The following is a 22,155-nucleotide window of genomic DNA, read 5'->3' on the forward strand; positions in this document are numbered from 1 at the left end:
ACCCTAAACTAAATTACATTTATTTTAAAAATTTAATATTTTGGGCACTCTTACCTACTCTTAAATTATAATAGGTTACAAGACCTGTGACAAATTCACAGAATAAGAAATTGTGAGTAGAGTTGATTGTACGTAGACACCAGTATGTGTTGTTGTTTGCATTCATGCAGAAGCAAAATGGACCATCTGCAAAGAAAAAAAAGAGTAAAATTTTAGACACCTTTTATGATAAAATAAAGATGAAGAAATATAATATTTTGAAAGAGATTGTTCCTTTAAACATGTATTTACAGTTTGATCACAAAAGTTCACAATCTGTCCAGATGCCAGAAAAGATGAGTGGGAACGTAGGGGAGCGATATTTTCTTGGGAGGTCACAGTTAATATACCCCCAAAAATCATTCAAAAATTGAGTATTGGGTGATTCCACGTCAGATCGAGCAGGGCTTCCAGATCATGTTTTTTTTTTATTTCAATGAAATTTGGCATGAAAATTCAGTCATGTTTGAAAGGCTTCTATTCCAAATATTAGAGAAATAGTTCTAGAGATATAGCCTGTTGAAGAAGGTGGTGCGCAACAGAAAATGTGACCCAAATCTGAGAAATGAGCCTCAGAGCTAACTTCAGGACTCAATAACTTTGGGGGTGTAAGGGGTGACCTTCCACGTAGTACACCCAAATGTCAACCTCACTTCCACGTTAGTGCACCCTCGACTGAAGACTAACGAGGCTCTGGCGACTGGCCCCATGGCCAGTATAATTTTGTGTGTATTGTCCTGTTCTTTTGTCCTTATGTGTGCTGAGTGCCCCTTTACAGCCTCAGCTTTTAACAGAAGTCAGAATATTTTAAATTTTTTAGTTATGCAACATTAGAGTTGTTATTTGTAATGGTAAGGGGCTGGCCCCTGTATAATGTGACGGGATCAAAATAGCCCCAGTGCTGACGCTCCCAAAATTTTAACTTCAAATCAAATCAAATCAATAACTTTGGAACTATTGATCACAGCCTAGTGATATTTACACACCAAACAAACCACTTACCAAGGAATACGTGTATTGCATCAAAATACCCTCAGCTTGTTTACGTTAGCAAATAAAATACCCCAAAATATGCCTTAATAAGCCTTACGTGTCAAAAAATGCATATTTTGTGTGCCTGCTGTTACAAGTGTAATACAACCAGGAAGGTTGCATTAATTTTTCTAGTAACTGATGTGAGCTCAGTATGCACACATTATGTCATCTACATATATATCACCCAATCCATATTATATGTGGTTGAATGTGCAAGAAATTGAAAAATCACCAGAAAATGGTGGATTTTTGATATGGTGTAGCACAAAAGGGACAAGAGATATCCAAACCAAGTTGCATACACTACATAATTAGACCTTGCTATAATGTGTGTCAAAATTTCAACTTGTTATTGCAAGGCGCTAGTGCACAGTAAAGGTAGACCCTTAAATGCCCAGAGCATTTTCAGTGGGAAGTTTAAATTGCGCAAGGTTTTAAATGAATATTTATCTCTCTGTAACTACGACTGCTAGTTACAAATTATAGCTTGTTTCTTTCAGTACAGTCTCAGATACACGCCTATTGTTGGAAGAATCCAATTTGCACTAACCAAATAGAAGAAGACGAAATTTAATAAGTTTCTTTGTTCTTTACAAAATTTCAATTTCATCGGGCACCCACGTAGGCAACGCCAGGACGTGAGTGTTCAAAAGTTCCTGCATATTGCCTGATATGTATTTCATTCTTGTAGCAAGCATTGTGCACTTACTGATGATACTTTCGTAGAAAAATATTTTCTAATAAAAAAGCCATGCTGTTTAACTGGAAATTCAAAATTCTAAAAATTGTTATCTCTGAAACTATGAATCCTAGAGTTAAAACTTATATCTCGTTTTCTTCCGTACACACTAAACAGTACACCCATGGTCGAATAAACTTAATTTTCATTTATCATGTAGAAGAAGAAGACAGTTAAATAAAACTATATTTTTATGAAATTTAAATTTCATCAGGCCCCAACGTAGGCAACACCGGAACGTGATGTTTTAAAACGGAACCTTCATATTGCCGGATATGTGTTTTATTCTCGTGGCAAGAATTGCAGAGAGACTTGCTTCTGATAGTTCGGAGAAAAAATATAATATTTCATGTAAAATCAGTATTGGGGGGGGGGGGGGGAAATTGCACCCACTCCCCCCAAATACATTCAGAATCAAATTGAACTTTACTAAATATTAATAGGATGCTTAAGGCTCTTTGTGTAGCACTCAAGACATGTATCTGTTAACATTGCACAAGTCGCAGTATGCTCCAAAAGTAAAAAAAAAAAAAATCAAATGTGACATATTTCACGTCTCGGCATTTATGGTTTAAAAACAGTGGCGGTCCCTCCATGGAACAGAGGGAACAGGCTGTTCCCTTCTACTTATCGCCCTTTTTAGCTATTTAAATTATCTAATAAGAACACTTCTTTCTTCAGAAATCAACACGCAGAAGAAAAACTTTCACCGTGACTGGACGTTTGTTTACTTCACCTACCCTCGTCGTCCCATCCTTTGCTGTCTGTTGCCGAGTATTTCCGACCACGCGCGAAGATAAACGATCCTCATGGTGCCGCGGAAGCTGAACTCTCTAGCTGTTCCCTATGAGAGACATAGCGAATTCGTTTTCCTTCGAGTTTTTGCTATGTGCTAAATTTTAATTGCGTCGTAGTGATGGTTTTGAGTGTAGTAAGTCTATAGTTTCCTAATCTCATTGCAAAATTGCGTCTGTCATTCATAACGAACTGGAAAAATCTTCTACAGTCTAAGCGTCTGCTAAATGCCTTGGCTAAATGCTGCGAAATAGCTTCCGAGGGAACAGCTCGCATCCACCTGTTCCACCAGCCCCAAGACGCACGCAGCGGCAGGACAAAGCGAATGTTGCGAGTGTTGTATGATCGACCGGCTGAAGATGAAAGATTTTAGTTCATTGAACTTTACAGAAAAGACAGCAAACCAACACCTATCCTAACCGAATTAAAAACTAAAACTAAATCGTACACAAGGCATTTTCAAACAAGTTACTACAACTCTGTAACTGTATACTCTTCCAGTGGCAAATTATTGTTGTCCTTGTTTGTTCCCGAGAAGGGAGTTTGGAACAGTTTGGGTTTTGTCACAATTTCTACAAATCTAGTGGACGCATGGACGTCCGCAGGATTTTTTCCAGGGAAAGCAAAGGAAAGCATTTTTTCCAGGGGGGGGGGGGGCAAGCAAGGTACCTTTTCCCCAATAATAGTGTTGTACCCGCAAAAAAAAAACATTGCTTAAATTTGAATTTATCATATTCATGCAATAATTAACATATTATTGTGGCTGAAATGAAATTATATGTGACAAATATATAATTTTTGGTTGACTTTCATTTTCCGGGGGGGGGGGGGGACAATGCTCAACTATAAAAAAAAATGTCAACTTAATCTACAAATAGAGAGATGAAACCGGTTTCGACAAAACATTTTTTTTTTCTCTGATCACTCATAAATTGCTTTTATTAATGTTTCCTATGTTGCGCATCAATAATTTTGTTTTTAATGTTTTCTTTACATTATATCATATTTGCTTTAACATTGGTATTTTCATAATTTTAACGTGCTTCATGTATGTGACTTCTGAAATTTTTTAGCATATGTTTCGTATGTTTATTTCGTTCATTTCAACAAGGGTTGAATTTTCATTGGTCTACTGTATTATATTACGATAGGTATGGGAGGGGAGGGTGCAAGTGCATGTCACCTGTTCCCCTGCCTGATTTAGCACCGCACACCACTGTTTAAAAACATATATTGGAACAGATGACCACTATTTTGCAACAACCACAAAATTAGGATTTTACCTTGCAAAGAATCACTAGAAAGGAAGTAGACGATTATTTACAGTTCTTTGGACATACATTAACCTTTGCAGTCCCAAGGCCATTTTCACAAGTAAGCCTCTCTGTCCTGAGCCGATTTTGAGCAAAATGCAGAGTTTCAATTAAATGAGTGTAGATCGGAGACTAATTGCCCTAGAGAGATGAGTGATATACCGTTGTACTCGGAATGAACCAGAGATTTATGCAAATTCGGCGTATATGTGGCGGGGGAAGGGGGTTAATTCTCAAAATTCCAAAATTTCGGAAAAAAATTTGGTTCCTCCACCCCCCCCCCCCCAAGAAAAAAGTACATGACAGTGTCGACATGCACATGGAAATGATCGCTGACATGTAAGGAACACAAAAATATTTGCATTATTATCATATGACCAATGTAACTTGAGTTGTACCCCTAAAAGGAATGGTCGGCAAGCCACTGATTCAAGCTTCAAAATGCAGCGGTACCTTGAAATGACTTTAGCTCAGAGACTATTTGCCCTGGAGATATGAACGATATACCGTTGTACGCAGAATGAATCACAGATTCAGACGATATATAATTTATGCACATTAGGCGTATATATGGAGGGGGAAAGGGGGGAGATCCCCTGAAAATACTTTTTAAAAAAAATGGGGTTTCGCCCCCCCCCCCGCCCCCCGAAGAAAAGGATATGAAAAGTTCAAAATGCACATAGAAATCATCGCTGGCATGTAAGAAACAGAAAAATATTTGCATCATTGTCGTATGACCAATGTAACTTGAGTTGTACCCCCAAAAGGAATGGTCGCTGATTCAAGCTTCAAAATGCAGCGGTACCTTGAAATGACTATAGCTCAGAAACTAAATGTCCTAGAGATATGAAAGATATACCATTGTACGCAGAATGAATCACAGACTCAGACGATATATAATTTATGCACATTCGGCGTACATATGGAGGGGGAAAGGGGGGAAATCCCCTCAAAAATACTTTTCTTAAAAAAAATGGTGTTTCCCCCTGCCCCCCCCCTCCGAAAAAATGTCAAAATGCAAAATTTCTGCAAATTTGGCACATATATGGAGGGGGAAGGGAGAAAACCCCAAAAAATTATTTTAAAAAATTGTCACTTCACCCAAAAAATGTCCTCGCACTTGGGCACAAAACGACACCTACGCACAACATTCGCAGACGGAAAGCTTGAACGCAGTGAAATATGAGCGCCGATTCTTGCAGCTGCTTGAAATTCTATTTTTAGACAATGCAGGGTAACCCCTGTTGCAACTTGTGGACACTTGTGCTAAATGAACAAAGGCTTCCTTCAGCGCGCTTCGAAATTCCATTCTCACAATGCAGATTCAACAACCAGTCTTCTACCTCCCCCTCCCTCACCCCCTGCTTGCGCCATCACTGAAAACTTTCATTTTGACATCGGATACTGATAAACAAGCATTGCTTTAGAACAACAAAGCCGGTCTTCCTTTGTCGGCAAAAATTTTCTCTTGAAAAGAGATGCAAAAGAGAAGTCCCTTTTCCCGCCTTTTCTCCTCCATTTTCATGAAGACAAAAAAAAATGCAAAAAAACATTTCTGTTAAATACATGTGTTAGGAACAATATAAAAAAAAATCGAAATTCTAGCCAAAAATAGAAACATTATAACGTAAAAACTACGACCTTGACACAGCTTCTCAATCGAGATGCTTGGGACCGTGAGGCTTACTTTTGGGTATCTCTATCGAGATGCTTGGGACTGAAAAGGTTAACAGGATAAATTGAAAATCATAGGACACCATTTCATTTCAGAAGAGGAATGGATAATTAAATTTCGGAGTACCACAGATAAAATGTGTGACGGGATCTACCTTCTTCCCTAGGCTTGAACCATGGTGGCTGCAATTGACTAAGGTATACTAAGAGAGAATATTAGACTTTACCTTTCCAATATGGTGCTGTCTTCCAGTGGTCATTGTCATGGTTAAAGCAATTCATTCTTTCCGATGTGCACATGTCACCATACTTTGCTTTCCTTCTCAGTTTCCTTTCTTTCTTCCTTAGCTTTGCCTCTTTTTGCTTCCTTCGGGCTTCTTTTTCTGCCTCCTTTTGCAGTTTGTTTCTTAACCTGAAGAAGAAAAATTACTCAATTTTACAATAATCTTTTAAAATATTTTCAGTTTGATATTTTGAATGAGCGAGCAATCATTTTTTTAATATTTTTCATTAGGTTTGATTGATTGACTTGCTTTATTTTACTTCGCTTTTTGTGCCACTTTTGGCTAATTTGAGAAGATGGGGATGAGTGATGATATGATGAAATTGGTGAATGGACACTCACAAACATCCATGCCCAGGCTGGGATTCGAAACCAGGACCCCTGGCATCGAAGGGCGATGTGCTAACCACTCTGCCATGGGGGCCGGCATTTTTCAGTAGGGATGTGTCAGATTAATTGGTACTCTATTCGTATGAGCCAATATGGGCATAAGATTTATCAGTTTATCAATAAAATTACTAATAACTTTATCAATCTGATATATCTATAAATATCTTATAATAGCCCGTGGAGCAACAGCCGTGAAGGCCACAGCTTACCTACCAACTACTGGCTTCACTCCTACCTGCTGAGCTGGGAGACCATCCAACCAGTTAAGGGGGAGAGACTTGTGGTCAGCACGATGAACTCCTAGTCATTTGTAAGTTTCCGTGACCGGGATAAATACCTTATAATTTAATGCAATATTCTGCCATTTTGTTATTATTTTTATGAATATAAACATAATATCTCCATTCCCTACTTGTCAAAAATGTAAATGTCTAAATGTGCAGCTTCTTTTCCATTGCAATCATCTGGTAACATACATTTATTGAGGAAGTCAATGACCAATTCAGGTTCTTCGAAGACCATTTGGAATTTTAAATTTGATTGATATTGGTGAATTTTAAACTGGCAATTTATTGGTATGGGCCAAAATTTCATATCACTCCATTTTCATTTTTCTTTCTTGGATTTATTGATTGCTTGATTTGGTTTATTTTACTTCACTTTTTTCCACTATTGGCTAATTGTGAAGATGAGGATGAGTGATAATGTGATGAAATTGATGAGGAACACTCACAAAATCACCCATGCCGAAATGGGATTCAAACTCATTACCCCTGGCATTGCAGCATGTGCTAACCACTCTGTGGGAATCAGTAAGCATACTGCCAACCTCTGTGGCAAATACTGGCTGTGACAATTAAAAAATGTTCAAAATATTCATTAATATTAATATATAAGTACTCCACTGCAATTATATGCATCAATTTACCAGATGTTTGCTTTAAAATATTCAAGAATTACAACAGAATATTAAAACAGCTGAATTTAAGCACAAATTGCATTTCTTCACACAACACTATGGTGAAAAATAAATTAAAAATTTGAATTTTGTATAATTTCCAGGATATCAATAGTGTTACGTGGCATTTTTGTGGACTCAGAGAAATAGTCAAAGTGGATAAATTACTACTTATACTTTTTGATACCGATACCACTGGTATCGACCAATACTGATACATTGACGATATTGGCTCAGCTCTTAATATAATGTAAGACTTACTTTTCACCACAATAGCACTTTGTCTCCCCATCATCCTCCCAGATTTTCTTCTCCTCGTTTGTTGTATTGTTATTTAGCCGGCTTGTTGGTTTATATACAGTAACGTGGATTCTCCCTGGCTTATATTTTCCTCCTGCCCACTCCTTATATTTCACTGAGCTAAGGTGATGGTTGTGTCGCGTTTTGTTAGGTATCAACAATGAATTCCTTGTTGTGTACTCCTCCTCTGTTTCGTGACTCACTGAAGTTGAACCTTCTGTTGTAGAAGAAAAGTTTTGATACAAGGAAAAGTTATATGGAAACTCTGATGTGGACGTTTGATCGTAATGGCTTTGGGTAGTTTCCGTGGAGGGAGACAGTGATGGTTCCGAGTGAACGTGCATGAAAGAATCCGTTGTGGAGCTGGAAGGTGTGCTTTGCTCAGGAGATTGTGTTCGCAATGGCACCCTCTCTGTAATAAAAGGTGATAAGTGATGTAAGTTCTCATCAAGATCAAATTCATCTAATTCGTCATTATCGTTATCCTCTTCGCCACTTGCATCTTCTGTATCTTCCTCTTCTTCTTCTGATGTCTCGAATTGTAGTGAATATTCTTCTCCATCACTCCCATCTTGTTCTTCTTCTGAGTCATAATCCTCTTCTTCTCTGCCTTGAAGATTACCAAATGGCCGCTTCAGTCTCAGATGTTTTCTGATTTCCTGCAAGAAGAAAGCTAAGCATTCATTTCGATATTACACTTCACATTTGTTCATATTAAGGCTCAGCTGGACTCAGCTATGACATTCCAAAAATCTGAAAAATTACATATGCTTAGAATTCTTTCTAGAGCAGTGGTCCTCAACCTTTGTAAACCCGTAGCCGGGAAATTTGTTTTTTAAAAGTCAATGACCCAATCCCAACAATTTTACTTGTAAATAGCTTACTAATTTTTAAAAACTTTTTACATTAATTAATATGTACCCTTGAAATTTAATATTAATAAATAAATTATGGCATCTATAATCAATTATGTCCAGGTTTTTTGACAAAATATAAATTGTTCTAAATTAGTTGACAACTACTGGATTTAATGGAATCTTTTAGTTTCTCTGTCCAACATCATTAAATTAATTTGGTAAGTGATGCCATTTCCAGCACCAAAAAAAATCCAATTAATCAAAATATTTCCATTTCACTATATTTGTTAATAAAAATTGATGTGCAAATTAAATTGACCTATCCAACTTCCAATATTGGAAGCAGGAAGGAATGAGCCACCTGACTAGAGTATCTGATCGTTCACTGCCACTGTTGCGAAAGATTTCTGGTTACTGCAGTTGAAATCATATTTCCAGGTGGTTGCCTGCTTGGATTACAAGCTGCAAACTTCAGAACTTCTTGTGGCTTGGTATAATTGTCTGCAGTTCCACAGCCCGGCAGTTGAGAAACACTGTTCAAGAGTATTCATATGAATCTTCATGTGGTTTACTTTTGCTGTTGTATAGATATTCACAATTGTTTTGAAGCTATGGTTGCCTATTAAACAATTGCAAACATCAATCGGTTTTTAGATAGAAAGGAAAATATGAAAAAAAGGCTTCACTGGTGTCAGCCAAATGTCCATTCAAGCCTAAATGCATTGATTTTATATTAATGTGTCCCTGTTGCAACAAATAGATACTTAGTGTTGACACATTTATAAACTTAAACAAAAGGTAGAGTGTTCTCCTGAAGGCACATTCTTGATGCTAGCCACAGTGGAGGTGCCGTGATCAGTATCATATTTCAGCCACCTTTACTCCCCAAAATTGCCCCTAGGTACCCATTCATTAGAGGCTGGGTGAGCTCCAGAGCTGATTATATTTTGGACACTGTTGGAAATTCCCATCTCAAGAACTGAACCATGAACTCACATGTAACAATCAGTGGAGCAGTGCATCTAGTATTTATGCATTGTATCTTTCTTAATAGTCGTTTGTAAGCCTGACTCCATGATGGAGTGGTCACCATAACATGCTATGAAGTCAGAGGTTTGAATCTTGGCACGCTATGATGCCTGGGGTCCGAGATTCGAATTTTGGGCAGTGCATGGGTGTTATTCGTGAGTGTCCATTCATCATTTCATCACTCATCCTCTTCTTCGTGATTAGGCAAAGGTGGCAGCAAAGCAAAGTAAAATAAATGAAATCAATCATTCAATCAGTCGAATCTTGGGTGAGGTCTTTGTATTTATCTATCATCCATTTCCATATGTGTGTGCATAGGGAGTTTTAACATGCTACAAAAGGCAGTTCAGCAATAAGATATTATCAGTTGAACAGAGGACTTCGACAAACCAGCTGATAATGATAATCACATAAACTTTAGCTATTTTTTGTCAATAAATACATACTCATCTTTTTATGTATTTTTTTCCTAAACTGACTATTGAGGTTTTATTTTGTAGTTATGGCAGACAGATTAAAAACATGTTTTGAGCAATTTAAGATAATTTGATTATTTAATGGTGATTACAATATTCACCATTACTATTCTTAGAGGTTTCTGAAACGTTAAAGTAATTTTTCCAACATAAATATGACAGTTATCAACATCAGTTTTCAGATTTGTCGTCTTCTCCTGAAGCTCCATATGTCTTACATTGGATTCCTGAATTTCGTGCAACACCTTTGATTGAAATTATAAATATTAACAATATATGTGGCAAATTTTGAAGTTCTGAAAGTTTATAGATGTGCCATAATAAATATAAAAATATATTTATTTAACAACATCCCTGATGTTTTGATGTACCCCTTAACATACCCCTACAGTACCCAGTACCATTCATTACTTAACTAACCTTCAATCCATCGAGCTGAGCTCTGAGACGCCGAATCTGATCATCAATGCTTTCTTTGCTCAGCCTCCACACGTCAGGATCCTGATAGACAAGGCGGCTGCAGTTCACTGTCCATTCTGGAGTTACTGTGCAGCCAGCAGCACCTGAGCTAGAGGAATTGTGGTTCTTCACTTCCTGCAATTGAAATTTCTATTAATTAACTATTGAAATTCTAATCTATAAACATTGCCATAACTGTAACATTTGTTCGGTGTTATGGATGATATGTACATCAGGTAAATATCCAAATTGTTTAGAAAGAAATATATTCTTGATTCATTTAAGATAAATATAAAATACTGCTATCCTTGAACTATTGAAAGTTGAACAGCTACGACAAAAAAGATAAAAATAAAATAAATGTTAAATAACTTAGTGGAAATTGAAATTTGTAATTTAAGATGAAGAATGTTAATAATTCGACATAAGCGAGTTATAACTTTTTCTGCGAAACTTACTTGTAGATGTTCTATTAATTTATATCTACATAACTCGTCAACGAGTTTCCAAGTGGATGGTGGCAGAGGCCACCAAATTAATAGAACATCTACAAGTAAGTTTCATGGGAAAAGTTAGTAACTCACTCACATCTAATTACTATCAACTGTGTCTTTTATCCCCTAACATAAATGAAGAATGTTATTAAAAAATAAAATATTATGAAGAACAACACAGTGTAAATTAAAGTAGCAAGTTGTACATCAACCTTCCCTAGAAGAAATGTAATGACTATATTATACACAGCGGCGGCTCGTGACTTTTCACAGATGCGTGTTACAGGTAGATGTTGTTTCTTGCATTTACAATTACCCCCCCCCCCAAAAAAAACATACAAATTTACACACTCACTTGGAAGCTGCTAGCGTACCCAGGGTTTTTTTCCCCTGAGAGGTATGGAATTGTAAAGGTCTGTATCACATAACTGCTTTCTACGTACGGCCAGAATAAAGTATAAAATATTTTGCAATCACCGATTTAAACATTTTAAGTTATTCAAAGACAAAAATGGTAATCGGAGATCATTTTAAGGGGTGTTTGCATTTAACACTGTTTTTTTGTTTCCGAGTTCTTTACTGCTTTCATCCGAAACTCAAAATTTGGAGATGGGATGTAGCCCCCATCAATTTCCTAGCCCCAACCTCTTGTACGCCACTGCTTGGAACAACAGAGCACAACTGTCCTTTACAATGACTGCTCCATATGCCATGCGCATGACCACGAACCTCGCAAAAAAAAATTGTGTCTGATTCTGTAAAGCTATCCGCAAACTTTCTTCTTATACTGAGATGACAACACTTACCGTGCTGTGGATCTCTGTAGCACGCTAGCAGATGGATTTCGCGAGCTGATTGGCTTCGACCCTACCTCCCCGTAGAACCCAGGGACATTCGGCCAGATTCGGCATGCCGTGAGGTGGTGAAAACGTGGTATGAAGCCAACAGCATGGAATTCGTTGTAGCTTAACAGTGTGCGAAAAATGCATAGCACGCTGCAAATTTTTGAGCCTCTTAACGTGAGAAGTTTCATTTCACTGCAGTGTTTTATTAAACTTCTTCAATCTATGAAATGTGTCCCTTTCTTTCTTTCCATTTTAGTAAATTGAGAATGTGCTATAGCACGGTAGCACGTATTAAGCATCCACCATTGATTATACATATCAGCTTGTAATGCAGATGGATACAGTCATTCATAATTTCATTGCATTTTAGTGATGAAAGCATCACTTTGACATCATCACCTGTCACATCACTGCCATTATTTTTTTTTCATGGATGTCTTATTTCAAAATGGAAGCAAAAGCTAGTCTGGTTTCTTGCACTACAGCAAGCATTGCCCATAGCTTCTGCTACATGACTTGAGCAGCAGGTCACGTAAAAGCAAGCAAAAGCAGAGGAGTTTATTGCTCCTGCAGAGGCAATGACTACTCATCGGAAGCAATATTTATATCATCTTATGTCCTTTCCATTTTTTTTTCTGTCTCCTCCTCAAATTATTGTTAATCTTAATAACAGAAATAGATTGTAACTGAATAAATTTGTGATAGATTGTACAGAAAAAACTTAACATGTTGTTGTATTTAGGTATTATAGGCCACTCCTCCGATAACTTTTTTAAAAAGCTAATCGCAACAATGAAGATGGATGATGAAGAAACAAAGCATGATAGAACATGCATATCTAGCATAAAATCACACAACCTAGAGCTTTCCCATGTCAGACGCCATTACAGCAGACTACAATTACCCACAATTCCTAAAATGCACCATGTTCATCAGCACCTATGTGGCAGAAGAAATGGACTGTGACGAATCCATCGATGAGATAATGAATGGAAGTGCTGAAGTCACTGATGAAATAACAAATTAGTGGTTAGCTTCAGATTGCTGCATAAAAAGATTATTACACTCAGGAATTCTATTACATACATCACCTTGCAGCACTTTCCGAGCCGAAAGTTCTGGTCACCCTGCACAGGTTGGCAATGGAATTTGCAGCAATCTTACAGGAGAAAGCCCAACACCCTATTATGTGTATATCAGCCATCAGAAAATATCAAACAAGTCTGTTGTTCAAAATGCAATCTGAACAGGTTGTCCCCTATTACATGTTCCTCCTTCCATGTAGTAATCTGATGAAGACAATCTGCACACATGGGCGTCGGCAGAAAATTTCCATCTACTTTTTTTTTCAATTTATGGCAATTTATAAACGAAGCACTTTATTTCACCTCATTTTGCATGATTGTTTAAAAATAGTCTTGAGATATTGAATTTCGTACGAAACTTTCATAATTTGCAACACTGAAACTGTTAATTTGTAACTTTCACACGTTTTGAAGCTTCTTATACTACTATGTTTGCTGCTGCTACTGCTACTAATGTTTGAAGTAACTATTATGTAATCTTGGTTGTAACAAGTACTATATTATTCATATAAAAAGTTATTGGATGCTAAAATAAACTAAATTAAAACTGCTACTGCTACTACTAGTAGTAATAGTAATAGTAATAATAACAATAATAACAACAACAACATAACTTAAAATACCGATAATGCAATAATTTTAAAAATGAACCCCTCTTTGACAAACTTCTGCATATGAAACTGGTCTGTATCAGAATATTTTTGAGGGGAGGGGGGGGTGTCCTCGACATCTTCGATTCGACCCCCCCCCCCTAGGAAAATTTCTGGCGACGCCCATGTCTGCACAGCAAGTTGATTTGCAGAATGGTTAGCACAGCATGCCAACCCAGATTCAAATCCCAGCCTGCGTTCTTCGTAAGTGTCCATTCATCAATTTCATCATATAACCCATCCCCACCTTCATGATTAGCCAAAAGTGGCGGAAAGGCAAAGTAAAATAAACCAATCACGCTGATACATGATATGCAGCCATTACACCATGTTTGCATTTGGAACAGAACTACATAATTGTCCAAGGTTTGGGATTACTGTTCACATAAAAAATACACCATATTCTGAGACATTCAATACTGCATTAATTGTTCACGTAACTGCTGTAGGTAATTTTATAAACAAGAAAAAATGGGGGGAATGTACTCATTACCTGCTTATAAGTATAGAATCTCTTTTCATATTTTTTTTTAAAAATAAAATGCTGAGAAATTTAGAATTTATAACTTGATATATTTTTAACTTACAGTAACATGAAGGAAACTGGATATTAACATACCCATGTCATACCTCAAGGCCATGTAATTCTTCTTGTATATCTTCCATTATGGAATCCACATCTTGTATATTCTCCTCAGCTATGTTCCTCTTTGCTCGGACTTCCTTGAGAAATCTCGGTTTATATTCACGAATATCTGAAGACAGAAAATTAAAATTAAAACTTCTTGCAACAAAACTGACCAAATTCTAATGAACACTAAATTCTTACTGTCAAATTACAATAAATTGGGTGGGCCAAAATAAAAATTATACCAATACTGATAGAGAACTGACATAATAACTGCATCAATCCGATATGAATATGTACTTCACAACATCAGTGATATTCACTTCCTTCATAAATGTATGAAACCAGAATGCTCTGATGTATTCTGGTACATTCTGATGCAGCCCTTGCAAATGACAGTATGTATTTAGAAAAGCATATAACAAAATAGGAGAATTGTGGAAGCATCTCGCAGGCAACTTATACGTAAATATCAGATTGATAATACAAAATAAATATTGTCTAATTTAATTATACAGCATTCATTGTATTATTTCATTCATTACACAACCTGCTACTTTCTATTGTTTTATCTGAAGTATAGTGTATTCCTTTTATCTGTATGATTAAAACGACAGAGCTTCCAGGAAGCCAAAGGCCTAGCACTCTAAGCTTTGGTGTGAGCTGTCCGTGGTGTGATCCCTGGTAATACATCCAAATTTTTTGTGTTGACTCAGCATCGTGAGGGAAATTGGGGAGCTACTTGAAAGCAATATTAGCAGGTCTGGTCTCATAAGCTAAAACTAAGGACAGAACTAGAAACCACTTCAATGGGAGTGAATTTATCTCAGCTTGTTAAGATGATGGGATCTGATATACTTAGCATGCATTACACAACAAAAAGCTATTTGATAGGGCTTGGCCCTCAATGGGCTGCTGCACCACGAGTTTAGTTTTTACTTTATATAAAATGGCATTTTAGTGTTATTACAGTGAATAAAATCTCAACTTTCATTTCAAAACTGTATGCTTATTACACAAAATAAAAAGGCCCACTCTATAGGCATATTCATAATTATCATCCACAGGAAATTACATGGATTCTAAAGTGCATTCTTTTTTGTATATGACTTTTATTAAAGTCACATTTTCCTACAGTTCCAGGGTTTCTGCATAACTTGCAGAATAATCCAGGCTCAGGAACTTGTGGCATCATTACTGAATTATAAATGCCCTATTTAAGAGTTTATCTCGTGCATAATGTAATATTCTTTTGTGACAAACTGTGGCAGGGAAATGCACTTCCCACATTTTGTAATCACTAAAATCAGCATTACAGTGTTTTTTCTATCTGAAACAAAAATATTCATATCTCTAAGAACACCTGACCTGACCTGGCACCCCATACTTAAAAAAATCCGCAAGAAAGAATGCAGACCTCCTGCAGAACCTCCTACCACCCACCCAAGGAACGCAAAACAAACTGCACTAAGCAGCACAACACAGCAGACAGCTCAATCTGCCAATCGCCACCCTCCAGCATCACCAGACAACAGAAATGAGAGCAATACTGCGAACCATGAGTACAGCAGGAGCCTCAAGCCAAGAAACCGCTAAATGTAAGAAATTGAAACTACTGCCATCTAGCAACAATGAAAGCAGTGATGCACTACCCCCACATCCCCCATCATAGATGCTGTAATCTTTGTCAATGAAGGCAGTGGACCTTCAAAATTAATCATAAAACCTATTAAATTTACCATGTGGAATATGAACTTCTCCAGTGCAATAAATCTGATTGTTTTCAACTGACTTCTTTTACCTTTATTCACATGTTCCTTCAGGAAAGCCCTTTGCATTCTTCTCTCACTAGGATCTAGTTTAAAATAAACTCCGGATGAAGTGTAGCATGCACAATTTCTCCTTTCCTTTAGGAGTGGCACTCCTTGGAATTTACACTTATGTTTTCTCCACCTAAAATATAAAGTAACGTAAGGATCTCAAATATCTTTCTACCACTTAATAGAATCTTAACATTCTTCAATGTTTTTGACCAATGCCATATTTCAAATAAAGTATTTGGGCCTCCCCAATGGTGCAGTGATAATGTCCTCACCTTGATAAAAACACCTCAAACTCAAATAAAATATTTTTTGGAAGGAGTTAATAACCATTGAAAAGGAACATTTCATGGGAAACAATCAAAATTTTAAACAAAATTTAAAATGAGTCAATAAATGCATTATTGAGTTTGCATTTTTGTTCTCTTTGTGCACAGATGGGCTTATTGCAACTGAAATCTAGTTTCAAGTGTGATCTGAACCACTGTGTGCCTTCACCGGATATCAAACCCAGGACTCTGTGACCATGTGGCAACAAAAGGTAAATGTACAGCATGTCCACAAAGTCCTGCTACCATTACAATGAAACATAGCTCCTAAACTATATGAGATAAAGACATGCTGTTTTTTGCAACGTGTTCTACAGCTCTCAAAGTTTTAATAAGTAGTAGTATTTTTTATTATTATTATTATTAAATTTTTTATTGTTTTTTTGCAGAGTATGTTGTGAGCGACAATGACGACAGCACAGGAGAAGGCACAATGTGTGTGGTGGCATACTAACGGGGCTCATGTGGAAGTGTTGTAATTGTAAATAAAACTTTGAGAGCTGTACGAGGGTGGTTCAGCATGCTCCGCCCCTGACCCATTTCCAGTGATAGTAGAGACCTGTAATTTTATATGTAACATTGTTCATTCTTTAGACTAATATCCACAAAATTTCAAGAATTTACAACAATTTCTCTATTTGTTACACGTTGATGATCAGTAAGAAGTGTAGCCACATGTGAAACAATGGGAAAATCTGAGGTCCGAGCAGTGATAAAATATTTACTCAAGAAAAATCTAACACGGGAAGACATACATGCAGATATGGTGGGAACTCTTGGTGACTTTAGCCTTTCATATGATCTAGTGAAGAGATGGTGCCGTTAATTTAAATGTGGTCGGCAGACCTGTGAAGATGAGCATGGTGGTGGCCCATCTGCAACGGTGACCACACCAGAAACGATTACAAAAGTGCATGACATGATTTTGGCAGACCGGCGAGTGACTGTCCGCCATATAGCAGACACATGTGGCATCTCAACTGGCAGTGTGCATTCAATTATTCATAATCATTTGTTAATGAAAAAAATCTCTGTACGTTGGGTCCCGAGAATGCTGACGGTCAACCAAAAGAGGACACGTTGTGTGAGAAGTCAGAACCTGTTGCGGACAATAAAGGCTGACACGCCAAAGTTTCTGAAGAGATTTGTTACAATGGATGAAACGTGGGTTCACCACTTCGATCCCGAAAGTAAACGCCAAAGCATGCAATGGAAACACCCCCATTCTCCACCCCCAAAGAAATTCAAGGTTCAACCATCAAAGGGCAAAGTGATGGCATCTGTGTTCTGGGATGCAGAAGGAATTCTTTTGATAGATTATCTCCAACAGGGAAAGACAATCACAGGTGTTTATTTTGCAACCCTAATTGAAGAATTACGTAGTGCCATCAAGGAGAAACGCCGCGGAATGTTGGCCCGTGGTGTGTTGTTCCATTGTGACAATGCTCCCACCCACACCTCCCAAGTTGCGGTGGCTGTAATTTATGCAGCAGGGTTCAAAATTGTCCCTCATGCCCCTTATTCTCCAGATCTGACCCCTAGTGACTTCCACCTGTTGCCGAACATGAAGAAACACCTTCGTGGAAAACATTTTGCCAGTGATTCCGAGGTTATGGATGTTGTGAATGCTTGGTTGCAGGACCAACCACAAGAATTTTTTTCTGCTGGGATTGAAGCACTGGAAGGCCGATTGGAAAATTGTGTTAATGTTGCAGGGGACTATGTTGAAAAGTGACAGTGATTTGGTTTTCCTACGAGGGTTCCTTCTATGTCAGGGGCGGAGCATGCTGAACCACCCTCGTAGAACACGTTGCAAAAAACCGCATGTCTTTATCTCATATAGTTTAGGAGTTAAGTTTCATTGTAATGATAGTAGGACTTTGTGGACATGCTGTATTATTGAATATGTGTATTAATTAATTAACACCAATATTTGCTCACTTGTGTATTTTTCAATATTTCTCCAAAGTGAATTCTGTCTTTTCAGGATAAATTAAAACAAACAGTTAAGAGTAATTGGGTTAAAATGAGAAATATATCCATTAAAATATGTTCCTATATTTCCTCGGGAAATGGAAAAATAATAGACCAAAAGCCAAATATCCATTTCTTAATATTTTTTTTTTTTTACTTTTAACCATTTTAATGTCTTATTTCCTAGTAATGCTGAAAATGTAACCAGAAATAATTCTTGAACAATACAGAGAAGAACCTGTAGTATGTTCTGTTCCCATTTTTAGACATGCGTTCTCTTCTTTACTTGCATACTGTATTTGTTTCTTTTCTTAATTACCTCCTTGCCTCACTGTAACATATATTTCATTCACTGTACCATCCATACGTTACATGAAGTCATCATACAGTCAAAACGTAAAACAGCTTACATATTCTAGAATACATAGAGCTTGAAGTGAAATGTTCACACCAGAGATGTAAGTAAATGACACAGACAACAAATTCTTCTCACTTATACAGTAAACACAAACCCACCTGTCCCCATCTGGTATGCATTCCCACTTCTGATTCAATTTGCACGGACTCTGGAACTCTGGCCTCTGGCATTCGATGGCAAGGCGCTCTATTTTGTTTGCGACCCTGTTGGCATCTCCGTGTTCTTCTATATTCTCGGATTTATGCTCTGTTTGCGGAGGCATGGTTAGCTTACCTCTCTCTATGAGGAAGCTGTCTCTCCACCATACATCATGGGTATCCACACTCTCAGAGCTCTCTTTGTTATCTGATAGCTCACGACGTCCACTGCTAAAGAAAACAGACAAGAAAAAGAATAAAGAAAACACATAGCACCATCTCGATATATGCTCAGCTTCTTGGAAGTACTTCAGTGAGAAGAACAATTCAGTTCAATAACTTCGGGAGTTTTTTTTTTTATAATTTGGATATGCTGCAATCAACCAAACCACCAATTATGCAATATGTTAATGCAGGCCTGATCAACCCACCGTATTTGTGAAGGAACGAACACGTGTGCACACGTGGACTGCAGAGCAAGCAGTGGTACTGACTGTAGCATTGTAAGATGGGCAGAAAGAAGGCAATGGGTGAGGCGTAAGGTGTGTGCAGTATCAATCCTCTCATTACTTGATTCTTGAGTAACAGCGCAGTCTGACATTATAATCATGGCAAGAATAAGGGGGTGGTTTCGTGAAAAGGATGGTACTTTACCCTGAACTATTTTTTACTTCCCAATGCAAGCAGCTTCCCCCCAATCCTACTCTGCTGCTTGCTGGCCTTGAGGTCATGGGAGTCACCAGAAATTTTTGTAAGGGGTCAGACCTTTGATAAAATTTCATTAATAGAAATAATAACAATAATAATTATTATTATCATGATAATTCACCTATTGTAAACTAATAAAAAACAATTTTATTCAAAATTTAGTCCTATTCTTCTTATTATTATTATCACTGTATAAGTGGGGAGACTTCGCTCCTCAATCCAACAGATGAGTGAATATCCAGCACAACTGATTTCCATTATTTTTCCACATTTGAATACAATAAGTGTACTGAATTTCAGAGTTACTGTATTTTCTTATTAGCTTCTACACACCTCGTTCAAGAAATTTTACTCAAACTTGTGAGACCTCTCACATAAAACTATAATCTGAAACAATTTATTCTGTGCATTAAATAGTATGGAAGCGGCCCCGGCGCCCACCCAGTGTCGAATAACATGGGTACCTGGGGGAAACCCTGGGGGGTAAAGGTGGTCAGGGGTCACATCACCCCCACTCACGACCGGATCAAGAAAGTGTGGGGCGTTATCCCCACACCCCCTATATGCCTTCATGGCATGGTGCTATGCACAGGGGAGCACTTTACCTTTACCTTTACCTTATTAAATAGTAGAACAAAATATAACATGGTTTTTGCATTTTACTCTAATTATTTTGATCTAATTCAATTTTAACTTTGGTTATTCTGTTTGAATACTAAGTAAATGAACTTTCTGTTATTAACAAAAGTAACAAGCTTATGCTTTTTTGTAACTTGAAATGAATGATGCCAATTTACTGAGGAGGAAGGGTGTTGATGGACCCGTTCAACCCCCACCAATGGCCATGCTTGAGGTGCATTAAGCTCACACTGGCCTCCACAAGTGGAAGCAAATTGCTAAAGCCTGTGTTTATGAAATATGAGGAGGGTGAGGCTGAACTATGATGATGAATAGAGAAATGTTCAAAGTTTGTCAATCACTTCCCACAAGTGTTTCATTTTTTTCTTATTTCTAATTCAGAACTTACAATTTTGCTAAAAAGTGAAGAAATTAACAATGCAAGAGATCAGATCCTATTGCAAGAAAATACAAAAGCTAAATTGCTAGCGATACAACATTCAAAATAAGATAGCAGCAACTCACAGTTCAAAAGTTTGTGTAAACTCTGCTACTGTGCCAATACTTACAAAGAACATTAACATCCAATGATTGATGTTCATTGAATATTAAATACCAAAGTTGCAGTTGTTGCCTTATTCAAATTAATATCAAAATACTGGTGGCCTGTGCCAAATGGCATAAAGATAAATGATGTTAATAATAATATATTAACAGGCTAGCTTTTGCAGGAGGCAAGGGTCCTTTCACATGGAGCTAGTAGCAACATGTCTGTGTATCATCTGTGGATGGTCTGTGGCAAGTTTCATGTTCATGTGCTAGAATCTGTTGTAGGATACGTTGCCTCACAGTGGACAGTAAATCCACTAAGTACAGTAAAACCTCGTTAATCCAGACCCCGATAAGCTGGACTTAGCTTAATCCGGACAGGTAAGAGGCCAAAAAAAGCAGAATACAAGGTTTTAAATGTGGCTAGAAGTCAACAAGAGAACTTCCCAAAGAAAAGGCAGTCAACCGCTGATGAAATTCTGTTTCCCCGCAGACTTTGTAGTGTACTGTATAGTGTATTTAGGCCTATGCCCTTTAAATACACAACAAGAAACGTGTTTTGTTGCTATAAACTGAGTTTTTGCACTTTCTGCTGTTCTTTTAGGTTATTTCCGTTAATCCGGACTTGCGTTAAACCGGTCAACGTATCCTCCCCATTAGTCCAGATTAACGAGGTTTTACTGTAGCACTTTTGTGGGATGTTTGTCCGCTATGTAGTGTGAGTGGCTCCACAAACATGCCACTTGGTGAATTCACAAAACAGTGTGAAGGAACATACTACGATAGAATCTAGTGCATTTGCCACTTAGTAGTATAGCTTAATAATGTCTTATAATTACATTATAAGTGATTTTCTATGTTGAGTTGTATTGTACCAGCTGTCAACTTTAGCTCTTAGATTTGATGAAAAGAACATCATTTCATGGATATTAAACTGCTGTTGGTCTAACGTATTGTCTTTCCCATGCTTGCCAAACAACCATCTTCCAAGCAGAAAACACACAATACTGTTACCAAGTGAGTCATCCCCATATGTCAGGAAGCAAGTTTATGAATGAACTATATATAGGCTTACAAGACGTCTGGTTTTTCCTGGATATGTCCTACATTTTGAGCGTCACATAATATTAATTAGGAAGATGTGTGTTTCAGTTAAACACAGAAAAACTGCGCTCCCAAACTCAATAGTGAAATTAATTTTGATACAGTATTTGTCTTTTTTTCTGTTAGAACAATAATGGAAGCTATTAATGATTGAATTTTTGGGGCCACATTCTGATGATGTCAGTGTTCAGTGCCTGAGTGGAATTTCTTGCTTCAGTGTTTATACTGATGAAACAAGGTGTTTCCCATGCTCATTCAATATTTTGATTGTAAAGCAGGGGGCATAGAGAACAAAGTTATTGAACTAGAAACTACCCTAGATGAACCTTCTGAAACCATTTAAAATTACCATAATTGCTGGATATAATATTTCTTTGCTATTCCAGGTCATAATAAGAAAGTACTTTCATTACCATCAGCACAACGGAGTCATGAGATTTTTTTTTTTG

The 22,155-nt window shown here is 37.3% G+C and overlaps 1 protein-coding gene across 5 annotated transcripts in view; it reads right to left on the reverse strand.

Annotated features, from left to right (window-relative positions):
- Nucleotides 1-22,155, reverse strand: part of Sulf1 (Extracellular sulfatase Sulf1) — a 140,433-nt gene that overhangs the window by 20,687 nt on the left and 97,591 nt on the right. For 3 of the 5 annotated variants that reach the window (XM_083129680.1, XM_083129682.1, XM_083129678.1), the window contains 7 exons: nt 18,689-18,958; nt 15,851-16,002; nt 14,052-14,176; nt 10,309-10,482; nt 7,488-8,185; nt 5,823-6,007; nt 55-186 (listed from right to left, as the gene is read on the reverse strand). In XM_083129680.1, coding sequence (XP_082985806.1) covers nt 55-186; nt 5,823-6,007; nt 7,488-8,185; nt 10,309-10,482; nt 14,052-14,176; nt 15,851-16,002; nt 18,689-18,958 — 1,736 coding nt within the window. The remainder of the gene's footprint in view (nt 1-54; nt 187-5,822; nt 6,008-7,487; nt 8,186-10,308; nt 10,483-14,051; nt 14,177-15,850; nt 16,003-18,688; nt 18,959-22,155) is intronic. The other 2 variants (XM_083129681.1, XM_083129679.1) reach the window with 1 other exon arrangement.

This window comes from Lepisma saccharinum, chromosome 10, assembly GCF_977018435.1.
Source record: "Lepisma saccharinum chromosome 10, izLepSacc3.1, whole genome shotgun sequence".
Taxonomy (NCBI): domain Eukaryota; kingdom Metazoa; phylum Arthropoda; class Insecta; order Zygentoma; family Lepismatidae; genus Lepisma; species Lepisma saccharinum.